The sequence below is a fragment of the Poeciliopsis prolifica genome, unplaced genomic scaffold (genome assembly GCF_027474105.1).
Source record: "Poeciliopsis prolifica strain line A6 unplaced genomic scaffold, Auburn_PproV2 SCAFFOLD001, whole genome shotgun sequence".
Classification (NCBI taxonomy): domain Eukaryota; kingdom Metazoa; phylum Chordata; class Actinopteri; order Cyprinodontiformes; family Poeciliidae; genus Poeciliopsis; species Poeciliopsis prolifica.
The window spans coordinates 16,842,716-16,855,104 of NW_026562376.1; the positions used below are offsets into that span (position 1 = coordinate 16,842,716).

The following is a 12,389-nucleotide window of genomic DNA, read 5'->3' on the forward strand; positions in this document are numbered from 1 at the left end:
TTTTTTTTGAGATAAAATGTTATTTTATCCTACTCTTAAATCATGGTGGAGGCTTTTTCAGAAGTCTTGGTCTTTGTGAAAATGGCAGATTTCTGGTCCCTATGATAATACACCTTATGTCTTTATATTTTTCTTCCAACCAGCCAGACCTTACAAAATGTTAAAGGCGCTCTTCATCAATAGGTCTACAGCCCTTCTGAATGTATTTCAAACTTTTTCTTTCAAGATTGGTTGCCTTTTTATTGAGTAGTGATGGCTTAGAGAAAGTTATTTCTTATTTCACTTAATGTTTTGCTTGACATTTAAGGGAAATGTCAAAGCAACCTTCCACACCTGTAATATAAATCCATACCAGAAACATCTATTAAGAAACATTGAACTTCTATATATCAGATTGATTATGTTGTAGTAAATATTGTTGATCCATGACAGTAAAGGCTTAAGTAAATCACAGCTAAACAAGCAGAAAAAAGCCAATGTTGTTTATTAAGTAAAGTTTGCATTAGGTCAAACATACAAACCTAACATACCTGCAGCTAACTAGATTTTCACATCCATGCAATATGAGAACTCAAAACAGCTTCTGTGATTCAAAGTGCTCTATTTAAACTGTATAAACATAAAATGGCACTCATCTATAGTGCTAGTTGAGGAGAACACCTTTTTCACTGAAGGTGTGGCAATTAATTATAAGAAACATATACAATATAGAAAAGCATTTCTGATTTTTTGTTTAAATCCGATTTTCTTAATTGGGCGTTTTTGTACAAAATATATATATTTTTTTTTCTTGTTTGTTTTTTATTTCAGCTTCCATTTGCAAATTTTGTACAATAAATTTTAAAGTTGTTTTGTGGATGTTAAAAATTAATATCCATAATAAAATTTAGATGACAATTAACTTACTTTGAACTAAAAAGAACACTTAGCAAATGTAATTTTTTTGGGGAACCACATTTTTATGACACCAAGGAAAGCCATCCATTAGTTTCATACTGTTGGCATTAATGATCAGTACATTTTAATCTCAAGTTGTAGAATCAGAAGAAAAAAAAACTTGTCAAGAAGATGTTTTTTCATGACTTGTCTGCTGTTGATGTAAGAATTTTGAGAAATATGTATTTGCGTTTGTTACACATTTCTGTTCAGATTTGTTGGAGTCTCTGAGCTCAGAACAGCACATTTCTCTTTGTCAAATGCAAAGAGAAAAAATATCATGTACTTCAAAAAATATCTGTTTCTTATCCTGGTGTACAGAACCTTCAACATGCATGATGTCGGAGTGGATCAGCTGGTCTGCTTGCAGTGTTTCCTGTGGGATGGGGATGAGGTCCAGAGAGCGATACGTCAAACAGTATCCTGAGGACGGTTCGCTCTGTCAGCTTCAAACCGAGGAGACTGAGAAATGTGTTGTCAACGACGAATGCTGTGAGTCTGCCCTGAGTGATGCAGTGCTTGTATCACTGTGTTCAAAGATGTATATAAAGCAAATTAGATCAAAATAAGTAAAAAATTGATCAAAGGTTACATTAATGTGACAATGATGTACTGCTGAACAGCTCCTCTCTGTTTCCTGATAGTTTCCAGTCCATTTAGAATATATGTAAGCTAAAAATTTCAAAAGTAAACTAAAAGAGTGAGCATTTCATTATTTTAAGATTAAGAAAAAGTGTTCAATTTGGAAGTTCTAGTTTAGCTTTTTTTTTTTTTTTTTTTTGCTTTTTGCTCCCTACAGCTCCCAGCAGCTGTGTGGTGACAGAGTGGGGAGAGTGGGACCCCTGCAGCATCACCTGCGGTGTTGGCATGAGAAGACGTGAGCGCATGGTGAAGATGCCCCCTATAGATGGATCCATGTGTAAAACCGAGGTGGCCGAAGTGGAGAAGTGCATGATGCCAGAATGCCGTGAGCTTACAATTTTTCTTGCTTTTATTAGTTCTAGCCAAAGACTGTTAATAGTTCCTTAAGTGAACCTTAAGACCAGAGGGCGTAAATGCTTTTGTCCGGTCACCTTCAGATTGTTCAATGCTACATCTTTGTGCTACTTTGGTTCTGTTTATTTTTATGGAAAAAAACATACATTTCAGATTGTAACTGTGAGTTTGTGTGTGTACAGACACTATCCCCTGCATGCTGTCGCCCTGGTCGGATTGGAGTGAGTGCAGTGTGACGTGTGGCCTGGGAGTTCGAAACCGTCAGAGGATGCTGAAGTCGGATCCTGCCGAGTGCACCGAGGAGCTGGAGCAAACCGAAAAATGCATGTTGCCTGAATGCCGTGAGTTCTTGAATTTTAAACTCTTCCCTTCAGTTCAGGACAGTGACATGCAGTGAGCAGAGGCATGTGAACAATAAGGCATGTGAGGCGGCCTCACTTTTCATTATGACAAGTATATTAACAGTGATAAGAGAAAATCAATTTGTCCAGATGACTCGTCTATAAATTTGCTTTCTCTACAATTTCAACATTTCATGGTCAGAATTGCTGAATTTATGCATTGCCTTTCAAATACATGGGAGAAAGGCAATGAGGAACTGTGCCTCTTCTCTGCAGACATTAAATGATCCTGCCATTTCTGTCGCTCTTTATATTGCCAATGTACATCTCTGTTTACACATGTGCGACACAAAGTTTCACAGTATATCTAACATTTAATGAAAGTATGTTGGATATTTAGTCTTTCTGATTGGTCATAAATGCACAGTAAAAATGCACAGATTGAGGAAAAAGTACTCTGCTGTACTGATGGAGGGCGGTGTCGAGTCCTGGAGACGCAAAGGGTGCCGATGGGTCCCTGCATGTTTCTCTCTTGATGATTGAAAAGACCAAAAATATAGTCAAAATAGGTTAAAACAGTAACATATGCAATACATGTGTTATTGCATATTATGTTTTTTGGTAATATTGGTATGTGTTTTGTAACTTTGGCTCATTTGCACATTGCAACAGAACAAAAGCCATCTATCATAAGCATATCCTGGTCATCTCTCTTGTCTTAAAAATGGCTAGTGTAGCATGAAGTGCTTGTTTTCATGTTCTGTTGTTTCTGGACAGGAAGGTGCAGCGTCAGTGGGAGCAGTTATTCTGCTGGGTACTGATCTGTCCGATATGATGATAAATCTTCACAGGCCCTGGCTTTGCAGAAAGGCTGTTTGAAAAGTTAGCTGTGAATGTGCAATTTTCATAAAACAAAATTATCTCTTGGGTTTGCGGTATGAAACTCAGTCTCATAAATGGTAGAAAGCATTCTGCTTAAGCTCCTCCTAAATATTCATCCCTGTTTAAGGAGTCAGTCTCCCAGGAGCTCTGCACAGTATGTGCCCAAGCAAAATGTGTCACATGCTCAGTGCCTTGATAAAGTTATCATAAGCTTGAACTTGTTCTCATTTTGGAACATAACAAACACAGACTTCAGTCGTTTTTTATTAGGATTTTGTGTGACAGACCAAAAAAAATCTATGGTTTGCTCATGGTTTACTCTTACAAAATAAGTTAGAGTAGATTACTTGTATTATTGACCCGGGTGTAATTAGGTGGTTTGAGGAAGCTTAGTTGAGAGACCATCGTGCATTGTGAAAACCAAGGAGGATAAAAGATGTGTATAAGATGATGAGTAAAAGTTTAAATCAGAATTGGGTCATAAAACACTATACCTCTGCATGTCTCTGGAAGAACTGCTCAAGCTATTATCTGAAAGTGGAAAGAGTTTAGCACAACTGCGAACTTAATAAGACATGGTTGCCCATCTAAACTGACAGGTTGGACCAGGACAGCATCATCAGAGAAGAACCAAAGAAGCTCATGGAAACTCTGAAGGAGTTTCAGAGATCCACAGCTCAGTTGCACTGTGTTGTGGATCTCAATATGCCAACAAGATAATCCTAGTAGTTGTACTCTGTATTTTATTTCTTTTAGAGAGGTGTTGCAAGAAGAAAGGCATAGAAATTCTGTTTGCTGCACAAGCCATGTGGCTGACACAGCAAACATGTGGAGGAAGGTTCTCTGGTCAGACGAGACCAAAATTGGACATATTCAATATTTGCGCTATATGTGATCAAATACTATCACAGAAGATTACCCGTAACATATCGTCCCCACTGTGAAAATTGGTGATGCTGTGAGGATGTTTTTCTTCAGCAATGGCTGGAAAGCTGATTTGAATTGATGGGAAAATGGATCTGGCTAACTGCTGCAATCTTGGAGATAGCCTGCTAGTTGTTATAAAAGACTAAAGATTGGGGTCGAGGTTAATCTTTTACGAAAGACAACAACCTTGTAAAAGTTAAGGTTTACAGACCCTCTGTCTAGATTTGCTTAAACTAGAATTTTAGTTTGTAAATGTACAAAGCTGGTTGAAGCTTCCTCAGAAGAAGCTGAGAATGTTGAAAACAAAAGCATGACACTTTCACATGATCACCAAATAAATAATTGAAAATGGTGCATGTTTTCAGAATATAAATTGTTTGGGTTGTAGCATAAAAAAAGCTTATTTATTCATTTTCTTTTGATTTTTCTTTCTCTTTGTCTTTACCTTTCATTGTTCCTGTCGTCCTATCATCCAGCGGTGGACTGCATGGTCTCAGAGTGGTCGGAGTGGTCAGAGTGCAACAAGTCCTGCGGTAAAGGACACACAATTCGCACTCGAATGATCAAACTGGAGCCGCAGTTCGGGGGCAACTCTTGTCCTGAGACCATCCAGCGGAAGAAATGCAAGATCAGGAAGTGCCGCACAAAAGGGGGAGGTGAAAGTAAGGCCAAGGGATCGGGTAAGTAGATGTACCACGAAGGAAACGGGATGAAAGCTGATATACAGTGTTTATACAACAATCTAACAACAATCTTCATTGGAATCTTTCCATACAATCTAACAAAACAATTGACAGGATGTCATTAACAAACCTCAAGTTTGAACAAAGCTGCAAATATCCAAAAATGTGAAGCGTTAAATTGAACAAGGAGCTCCGTTTTATGCTGTTTTTGCCCTGTTAAAATGTCAACACTGAGCCAAGACACCCGATTAGATATGCTTCAGTAGTTGAAGTCAGAACTTCAACAACTGACTAAGAGAAACAAAAGTATTTGGATAATTTAATTGCATCTCATCTATTTAAAATCACATTAATTCACAACTATGTAGACATAAGTGTTTAGTTTTTTTTTGTGCGACATGCATGCACTGTGTTGTACAACAGAGAATCCTCCATGTGTTTTACTGATTACTTCTGAATGACGGTTTCTTACTTTGTTTCTGCCTCTCCTGCTGCTTCTCATTTGTTCAGGTGCAGCGGGTTGCCGTATGCAGCCATGGACCAGCTGGACTGACTGCACTAAACCCTGCGGAGGAGGCTTACAGGAGCGCTTCAGGACGGCAAAGAGAAGGGGAAAGGGCAATTGCAAGGACCGGAGGGAGATCCGGGCCTGTAACAATGATTCCTGCTACTACTGAGCAGGGAGGAAAGGAGTGTTGCAAACATCAGAAATGTCAAAATTTAATGAGAAACTTGGCAGAAGGAAAGAGAGGGCGATGATAATGGATTAGTTTCAAACTTTATAAAAAAGAGAAACGGGCAAAAGAGGAGGCAAGTGATAAACTCAGAAGATGGAAAACAGAGTACAGAAAGAGAAGGTTTGATGTTTAGTGAAGCTGTAGAAATTAGTAAAGAAGGGTTTTGATTTTAGAACACAAAGAAAGTATTAGACACTAACATCTGTGTCCTGCAAAAATGCTTTCAGAGAACTAACAGCTTTGTTAACCTCAGCATTACCAACTCATACAACCCTCCCACCATCTGCAGTATTGGTTTTAAATTATGCAATAATGGTTAAAAAGAAAAAAAAAAAGGACATCCTTTTTCAATGTGTTTAGCAAAGTATAACATACATGATTTGGTCATTAAAGGATTCGGAAGCTTTTGAAGTCTAACTTTGAGTGTAAAAACACAATGTTGGTCCGTGCGTTCAACAAAGATGAAGTCAAATGGAAGAAGCTTCATTTGAAAAACTAAGCACTCACATAATTCAATAGGTTGTAGAAGCATGTTGATCTGCCGTGACTCAATAGTCATTTGTCTATCTTTATCACTTCATTGGAAGGATTTTTGTGCGTCTCGTCTTTCAGCATTCTATCAAACTTGAAGGCATTTTGTTCTGTAACATCTTTTTTAAGATCCAATGAAAGCATCTGAACCATGCTAATGTCTAGACTTGGACTACGCCATTCATACAAATCAATTTGTTTCCTTTTAAAGCCATAATGTTGCAGATTTGCTGCTGTTTGGTATCTCTCTTCTGTTGATGACCAAAGGACATTATTCCACAAGTTCTGCAGTTCATTCAGTCAAGTTCAGAAACCTATAGCATGATGCCATTTTATTTTTAGGTAAAGGAGGATATACTCAGTAACTCTTTCCAATGTTGAGAATTTTTCTAATTATTCTTTAAATTTAACTTGTAACTGAGATGATCTTCAAGTTTCTGTCACTTCTCAAAGCACTGCACAGTATGTTGTTGGGGCACTGTCTCTATTATCTCTCTTAAATGTTTTCCAACTGTAAATAGTTGTTCTAATTATAGAATGATGGACTCGACTAATTTAAAATAGTATTGTAACCTTCTATCTTGGCAGGCATCAACAATTGCTTCTCAGAAAATGTATGTTGTTATACCCCAGATGAGCAAGCTGCCAAAACTCCTGAATTTATAGTAAGTGATCACACTGATGATTCATTTATCAAGTAAATTTGATGTTTATTTTATCACACATTTTCTTTTTGGCTTCACATTTGTGCAGTAATTGATAGTCCAGAATGAATTGGGTGTTTGTACACTTGAAGTTATATTTGCATAATTGTAGAATGGCCATATCAGTTCTGTTATGTTTTGTCCTAGAACTGAAAGATGGAAATACTTTTGTTTTCACCATTCTTGTAGTTCAAGTTTAAAATGTAACTCCAGAAATTTGACATTTTGATGAATGATATTCACTTGTTTCCTTGTCCAAAATACTAACAGCCACAGTTTATCACATAATAAACAAAGACATCACTTATAAATCTCAGAAATACCAACATGCAAACATTATGCATAACATTTTTCATAGAACTTTTCTTTTGAGATTTAAACAAAAACATGGATTTGTACTTTAAATCAATGAAAGATAAATTATTGGCCAACAAAAATCCTTTTTAGATTTTTGTAATCGTTATTTAATACTAATTAATACACAGCATATGTAACACTATTGCAGTGATTTTATGTGTGAAATGTGCAGCATCAACTTGCTCTGCCTTTTTCTCCCCCCTTCACATAAACTAAACATCTGAAAGCAGCCATTCTGCTTAGTTGCAACGAAAAAACAAAATGGCTGCTGGTAGAAGTTTCATGTTACTCTAAAACTGAGTGTGATTCAAACTCTTCTATCTAATTTACAATGAAGAAGGACAGGAGACAGAACTGATTCCCAAGCTATCATACATTTCATTTCAAATGTTTCAGTGAAAAACCAGAGATTTCAGTGGTTTCAGTTATAAACGGAATAAATTACTTTTATGCTTTAAAGTATAAAAGTAATTTAGTTGTGAAAGAAGGATTGTTACTCTTCTTTACAATCACATATTTTTATAATTTATTATCAACAACTTTTACTTTTCATCTCCAAAAGTTTGAGGCTGTGATGATTTTTTTTTAACGAAAATATCCAGGGCTTCTTGCAGGACACAGATGTTGAAACATGAAATCTTTTAGGGCTTCAAAATGTACTGTAAATCTATCTAACCACACTTATAAAAGGCACTGCTAGGTAATTACTAAACTGCTTTCTCTAATAAACAAATACTTTATGTGGAAATGTTTTATACTGTTCAGATTAGTTCTTTATATACTGTACTGCTGTTTATCTGTTGTTTCAGCTCATGTAGCATTAAAAGCTGCGTTAGCATCACAGAACTTTGATTTAGCATGTGCAATTGTTTTGGTTTTCGGTAGTATGCTTCTCCAGGTGTACTTATTGCCACAGAACAGATCATTTAAAGGCTGCATCTGCTTTAGTTAGTTCTGAACGGAAGAATTAGATGGGATCCCAGGAGAGTCGCACTGAGCTGATCTGCTGCTTTGATCTGGAAGTTGTTCCACTTTTCAAACATATGGGACAGTTTACCATGCAGCCAGTCATTATCTGAGCTTCTGCTAGAAGATTTTGTCATATATAGTTTTTATTTTGCCTACTTTCGTTTTTGTTTTTGTACCTTTTTTTGTATTTGTCAGCAGGTTAGTTTTCATCACCAAAGTTAGATTTCTGTAGCTACTTTCTTTAAATTGTGATTATTTTGTTACTTTTGCTCTTTTTTTTTTTGATTCATTTATGTGTCACATGAGTGTTTTGTAAGAAACCGCCTTTACAATAAAAGTGTAAATGTGAAGATTTTTTCAATTATTGAATTTATTTTTTATCTAAGATTACTTTTAGAATTAATTTAGTTCAGTAAGGTGTATTATCAAAATTAGAAAAAAAACGAGCGCAATTTCATCCTATACATAAATACAAATGTAGAATTGTATTAAAAAAGGGGCATTTATTTCTGAAAATCAGTAATTCACTTTTTAGTTTCCAGAATGATAATTGGTCTTTCATCTTATTTGAGTTTAGCGAACATAAAAACTAGATTTTACTCTTATATTTAAAATCGAACAAGAACTATTTTTGCTGGTAAAACCAAATTTAAATGAAAGTTTGCTTTGTAATCCGTTTGAAACCAGGTATTTTGTACCCACTGTTTGAAATGACACATAACCTATTTTTACCCCCCATTTCTGTTTTACATCAAACTACAAACCTTTTCTGTTTAAGGTCAGTTTGGATTTTTGAAATTATTTTTGTTTGTTCAGCATCTTTTTAAAAAAACAGCAAAAAGTTTCAGAGCCAGGATGGCATTTTCTTTTTATTCTTCAGGAGTGTCTTTTGGTGGTCTTGAAAAAAATCCTCTGGACTTTTTTCTGAAGATCATGTTATTCTGATATTTCTCACTCACCTTATGTGAAATACACAAGCAAGACAGAATATTGTGCAGCAACTGTTTTTTTTTTATTTTATAAATGTAAATTTGATTAAAAGAGGAATAATAAGCTAATTTTCCCCCCCTGATCTTTGGAGAAGAGATGTAACTACAGATTGTGTTGTAATGTGTCACAGCAGTACTACATTAAACTGTGTATAAAGGTGGATGTTACTGCAATATTTCTTATTATACTGAAATTAATATGGACAAAACTTTGCCTTGCAACACAAGAAATGCGTGTAGAGGGCATTTCAGTTTTAAGCAGAGTTTGCTGCTTTTTATTTATCAAATATAACAACATAACTGAACAAAACAAATAAGCAACATTATTCTCTGATGGCGAGAAACCTGAGAACATTCTCACTCTATTTTATTTTTATGATACAGAAAGCACATAAGTCCTCTTTCATGTGTCTAATTCATGATTAGAGGACTAGACTTGAGCGCCTGTACGTGTTCCAAGTTTCAAAGAAAATATGAAATTTCAGTTTTTGTCCACTAGATGGAGACACAAGAATGTAAATTCCCACAAGTTCAGTACTTGTAAAAAAGTTAGACTTTTACAAGTCAAAATTTGTGAAAATAAACAAAAAAATTATCTTGGTCTGTTGTTATTATTATTATTATTATTATTATTATTATTATTATTATTATTATTATATTATTATTATTATTATTATTATTATTATTATACCAATTCTGACATGAAGAGTAGTAAAATGTCCAGCCGGACCTGTAACAGAACCTTATTGACACCAGAAAAAACTAAATAACAAATCTCATACACAAAACATAAAATTGGTTTGTACCCTACTATTTAACAACACATTAGTGAGTATGGTGTATTCATGAGACTACTGTAAATGTATAATTTAGACTAACAACTTCACATGTGAACAGCCAATTCTTGTTGTTGACATTCTCCAAGCTGTATGTTTGTTCTGGACAGAGAAAGAACAGTTCCAATTTTTAAACCCAGAAGTTTAAATCGTCTGGGTTCAGAGGATTTAAACTTCTGACAGACTTCCTACTCTTAATGGTGACAGTTCAGTTTGCAGCAAAGTGAGCATCTACTCAGTAAGAAGCAGGTGGTCATATTGTTTTGACAGATTAATGTATCGTGATAAAACCTCTCCTGACTTGCAAACCCAGTAAACCTTTAAAAGTCTTAAATGTAGCGACTCTTTACTTAAACTGCCAAATGAACTCAGCTGTTCAACACAAAGAGACATTAAGATACATGAATAATGAAAACTGAGCAAAGTATGACAGCATTTTATCCACCAATGATCAATAGTGAATGATGTTGTGCTTCAGTTTGTGTTGTGGGGATGTTATTTCAGCTCAAACAATGAGGGAAACCATTAGACATGCTTTCATGTTAAAAGAGAACAGAGGCACTTTGTAGCAACTCCCTAGCAGGCAAGTCAGGCCTCATGGAAATGTTCATCTGTGGATGTTGTGAATTCATGGAAGACTTCCTGACAACATTGCCAACATATTCAATATTTAAACCCTTCAGCCCCCCGAATGCACATGTTACAGGAATCTTTTTGAAATTCTGAAAACCATACAGTGCCTATAAAACGTACTGAGTATTGTGGATTTGCACAGGCCTTTTCAAGTCCTGCCACCGTTTCTCTGTGAGATTTAGGTCTGGCCTTTGACTGGAGCACTCCAGCATGATGCTACCACCACAATGCTACTACCACTGTGATTCACAATGGGGATTTCTGCTTGTGCAATGTGTTGTATGTTTCTTACAGCTTGGCTGCTGAAGCCTGTAACTCTTAGTGTAGTCACGCGTCTTGGTGGCCTCGTTCACTAAACTCCTTCTTTCACTAAACTCCTTCTTTCACAATAGTTACTCAATTTGTGAGGACTGTTTGATCCAGGCAAATTTACACGTGTCATATTTTTCAATTTCTCAGTGATGGATTTAACTGAATTTCAAGGGATGCTTAGTGCCTAAGATATTTTTTGTTTTCATCCTCTGATTTTTCAAAAACCATTTTTCTGAATTTCTGTGAGCGTTATTTTGTCTTACCGCTTTAATGGCAGCCAGACATACTTAGCTGGTCTCCAGTCCACTCACTGTTGAACTACTAGCTCATCTGTCGTGTACAGCTTTACGTCTGTTGAATTAGGTCATTTACCTTAATTAATTGTACAATCACTATTTTGTATTCAATATTGTTATTTACCATCACTATTTTCTGAAAATCAGTTTTCACTTTGACATTAAAGGTTTTGGGGTGTATTTGTCCATGAATTGTAAAAGCAATAAAATGGGTAAGACAGACAAGAGGGTGAATACTTAAAGGCAATGTACTAGATAAAAATACTGCGCAGTCACATAATGCTTTTTAGAAAGTTACTACAAAAATATTTTCCACATGTTATAGCATGTTCTTCCCACATGGTGGCAGTCCTGAACAGCCCTGTACATCCTTAGCTGGATGTTTGGTCCTGTTGGACAAAACCAGAAAAATGTAAGTTTTGTTTACATACTCTTCCTATTTGACATTTTAGCTTTTACATTGTCAGCATGAACTTTCCAATGATCATATTCTAAGATTTTCTCAAGTTTATCTGTCTGTGGTTCTTACTCTTCCCTTTTATTATCCTGATGCTGGTGCAGCTGTAGAGATTTATGAAAAGATGTTCAATAATGCAGCTTTTGGTTTTGAATGGCACAGCTGCTTTTTAACGTGTTAACATTTCTTAGCTTTTGAAGCTTTTTAAAAAAATGTGTTGCAATTTCCATGATGCATTTATATGTTAAATGGTCTGTAGTCCTGTTTGCAGATTCCATTTGCGAAAGCATAAACTACCAACTCAACATCATGATGGATAGAAGATTGACCCAGCCTGAAAAGGCCTGCGAAGTTAAAGACAGCCGAGGTATTTAAAGCTTAAGGTGGCTGCAGATGTATCACAGCTAAGTTGTAACACTTTTTTTTCCAGTTTATCCCACCAAGCATCAGCGTTGGAAGCATACTTGTTCACAGATTTGTGTGTATGGATCTAATCAAAATGTTTGCTCATTTAAGTGAAGGCTTCTGAATAAAAATCCACATCTTAGTGGATTTTTATCCACTGAAATGTGGATGAAAACACATTTTAATCAGACAAATGTCTGTTTGTCTTCATTTACCTTCAATTAAGGTAAATGAAGCCATAAGCTGTGGAGCTCCAGGGCAGACATCAAGGCTCACTCAGTGAAAGTGGAAAGCTTTCCCACCTTCTTGGGTAAACAAGAAGAAAAAAGGTTTTCCATATTTCATGACATTTTATGGTGGACCTCCTTCAAGTTAAGTCCAAAATGTTCAAGTGTTAG

The 12,389-nt window shown here is 35.8% G+C and overlaps 1 protein-coding gene across 1 annotated transcript in view; it reads left to right on the forward strand.

Annotated features, from left to right (window-relative positions):
* spon1b (spondin 1b) overlaps positions 1-9,213 on the forward strand; it is a 78,144-nt gene extending 68,931 nt beyond the window's left edge. Inside the window, exons 12-16 of the mRNA XM_055034303.1 lie at positions 1,258-1,428; positions 1,736-1,903; positions 2,115-2,273; positions 4,559-4,762; positions 5,276-9,213. Of these exons, the coding sequence (XP_054890278.1) occupies positions 1,258-1,428; positions 1,736-1,903; positions 2,115-2,273; positions 4,559-4,762; positions 5,276-5,442 (869 nt within the window). The 3' untranslated portion in view covers positions 5,443-9,213. The remainder of the gene's footprint in view (positions 1-1,257; positions 1,429-1,735; positions 1,904-2,114; positions 2,274-4,558; positions 4,763-5,275) is intronic.
* Positions 9,214-12,389: the final 3,176 nt, after the last annotated feature.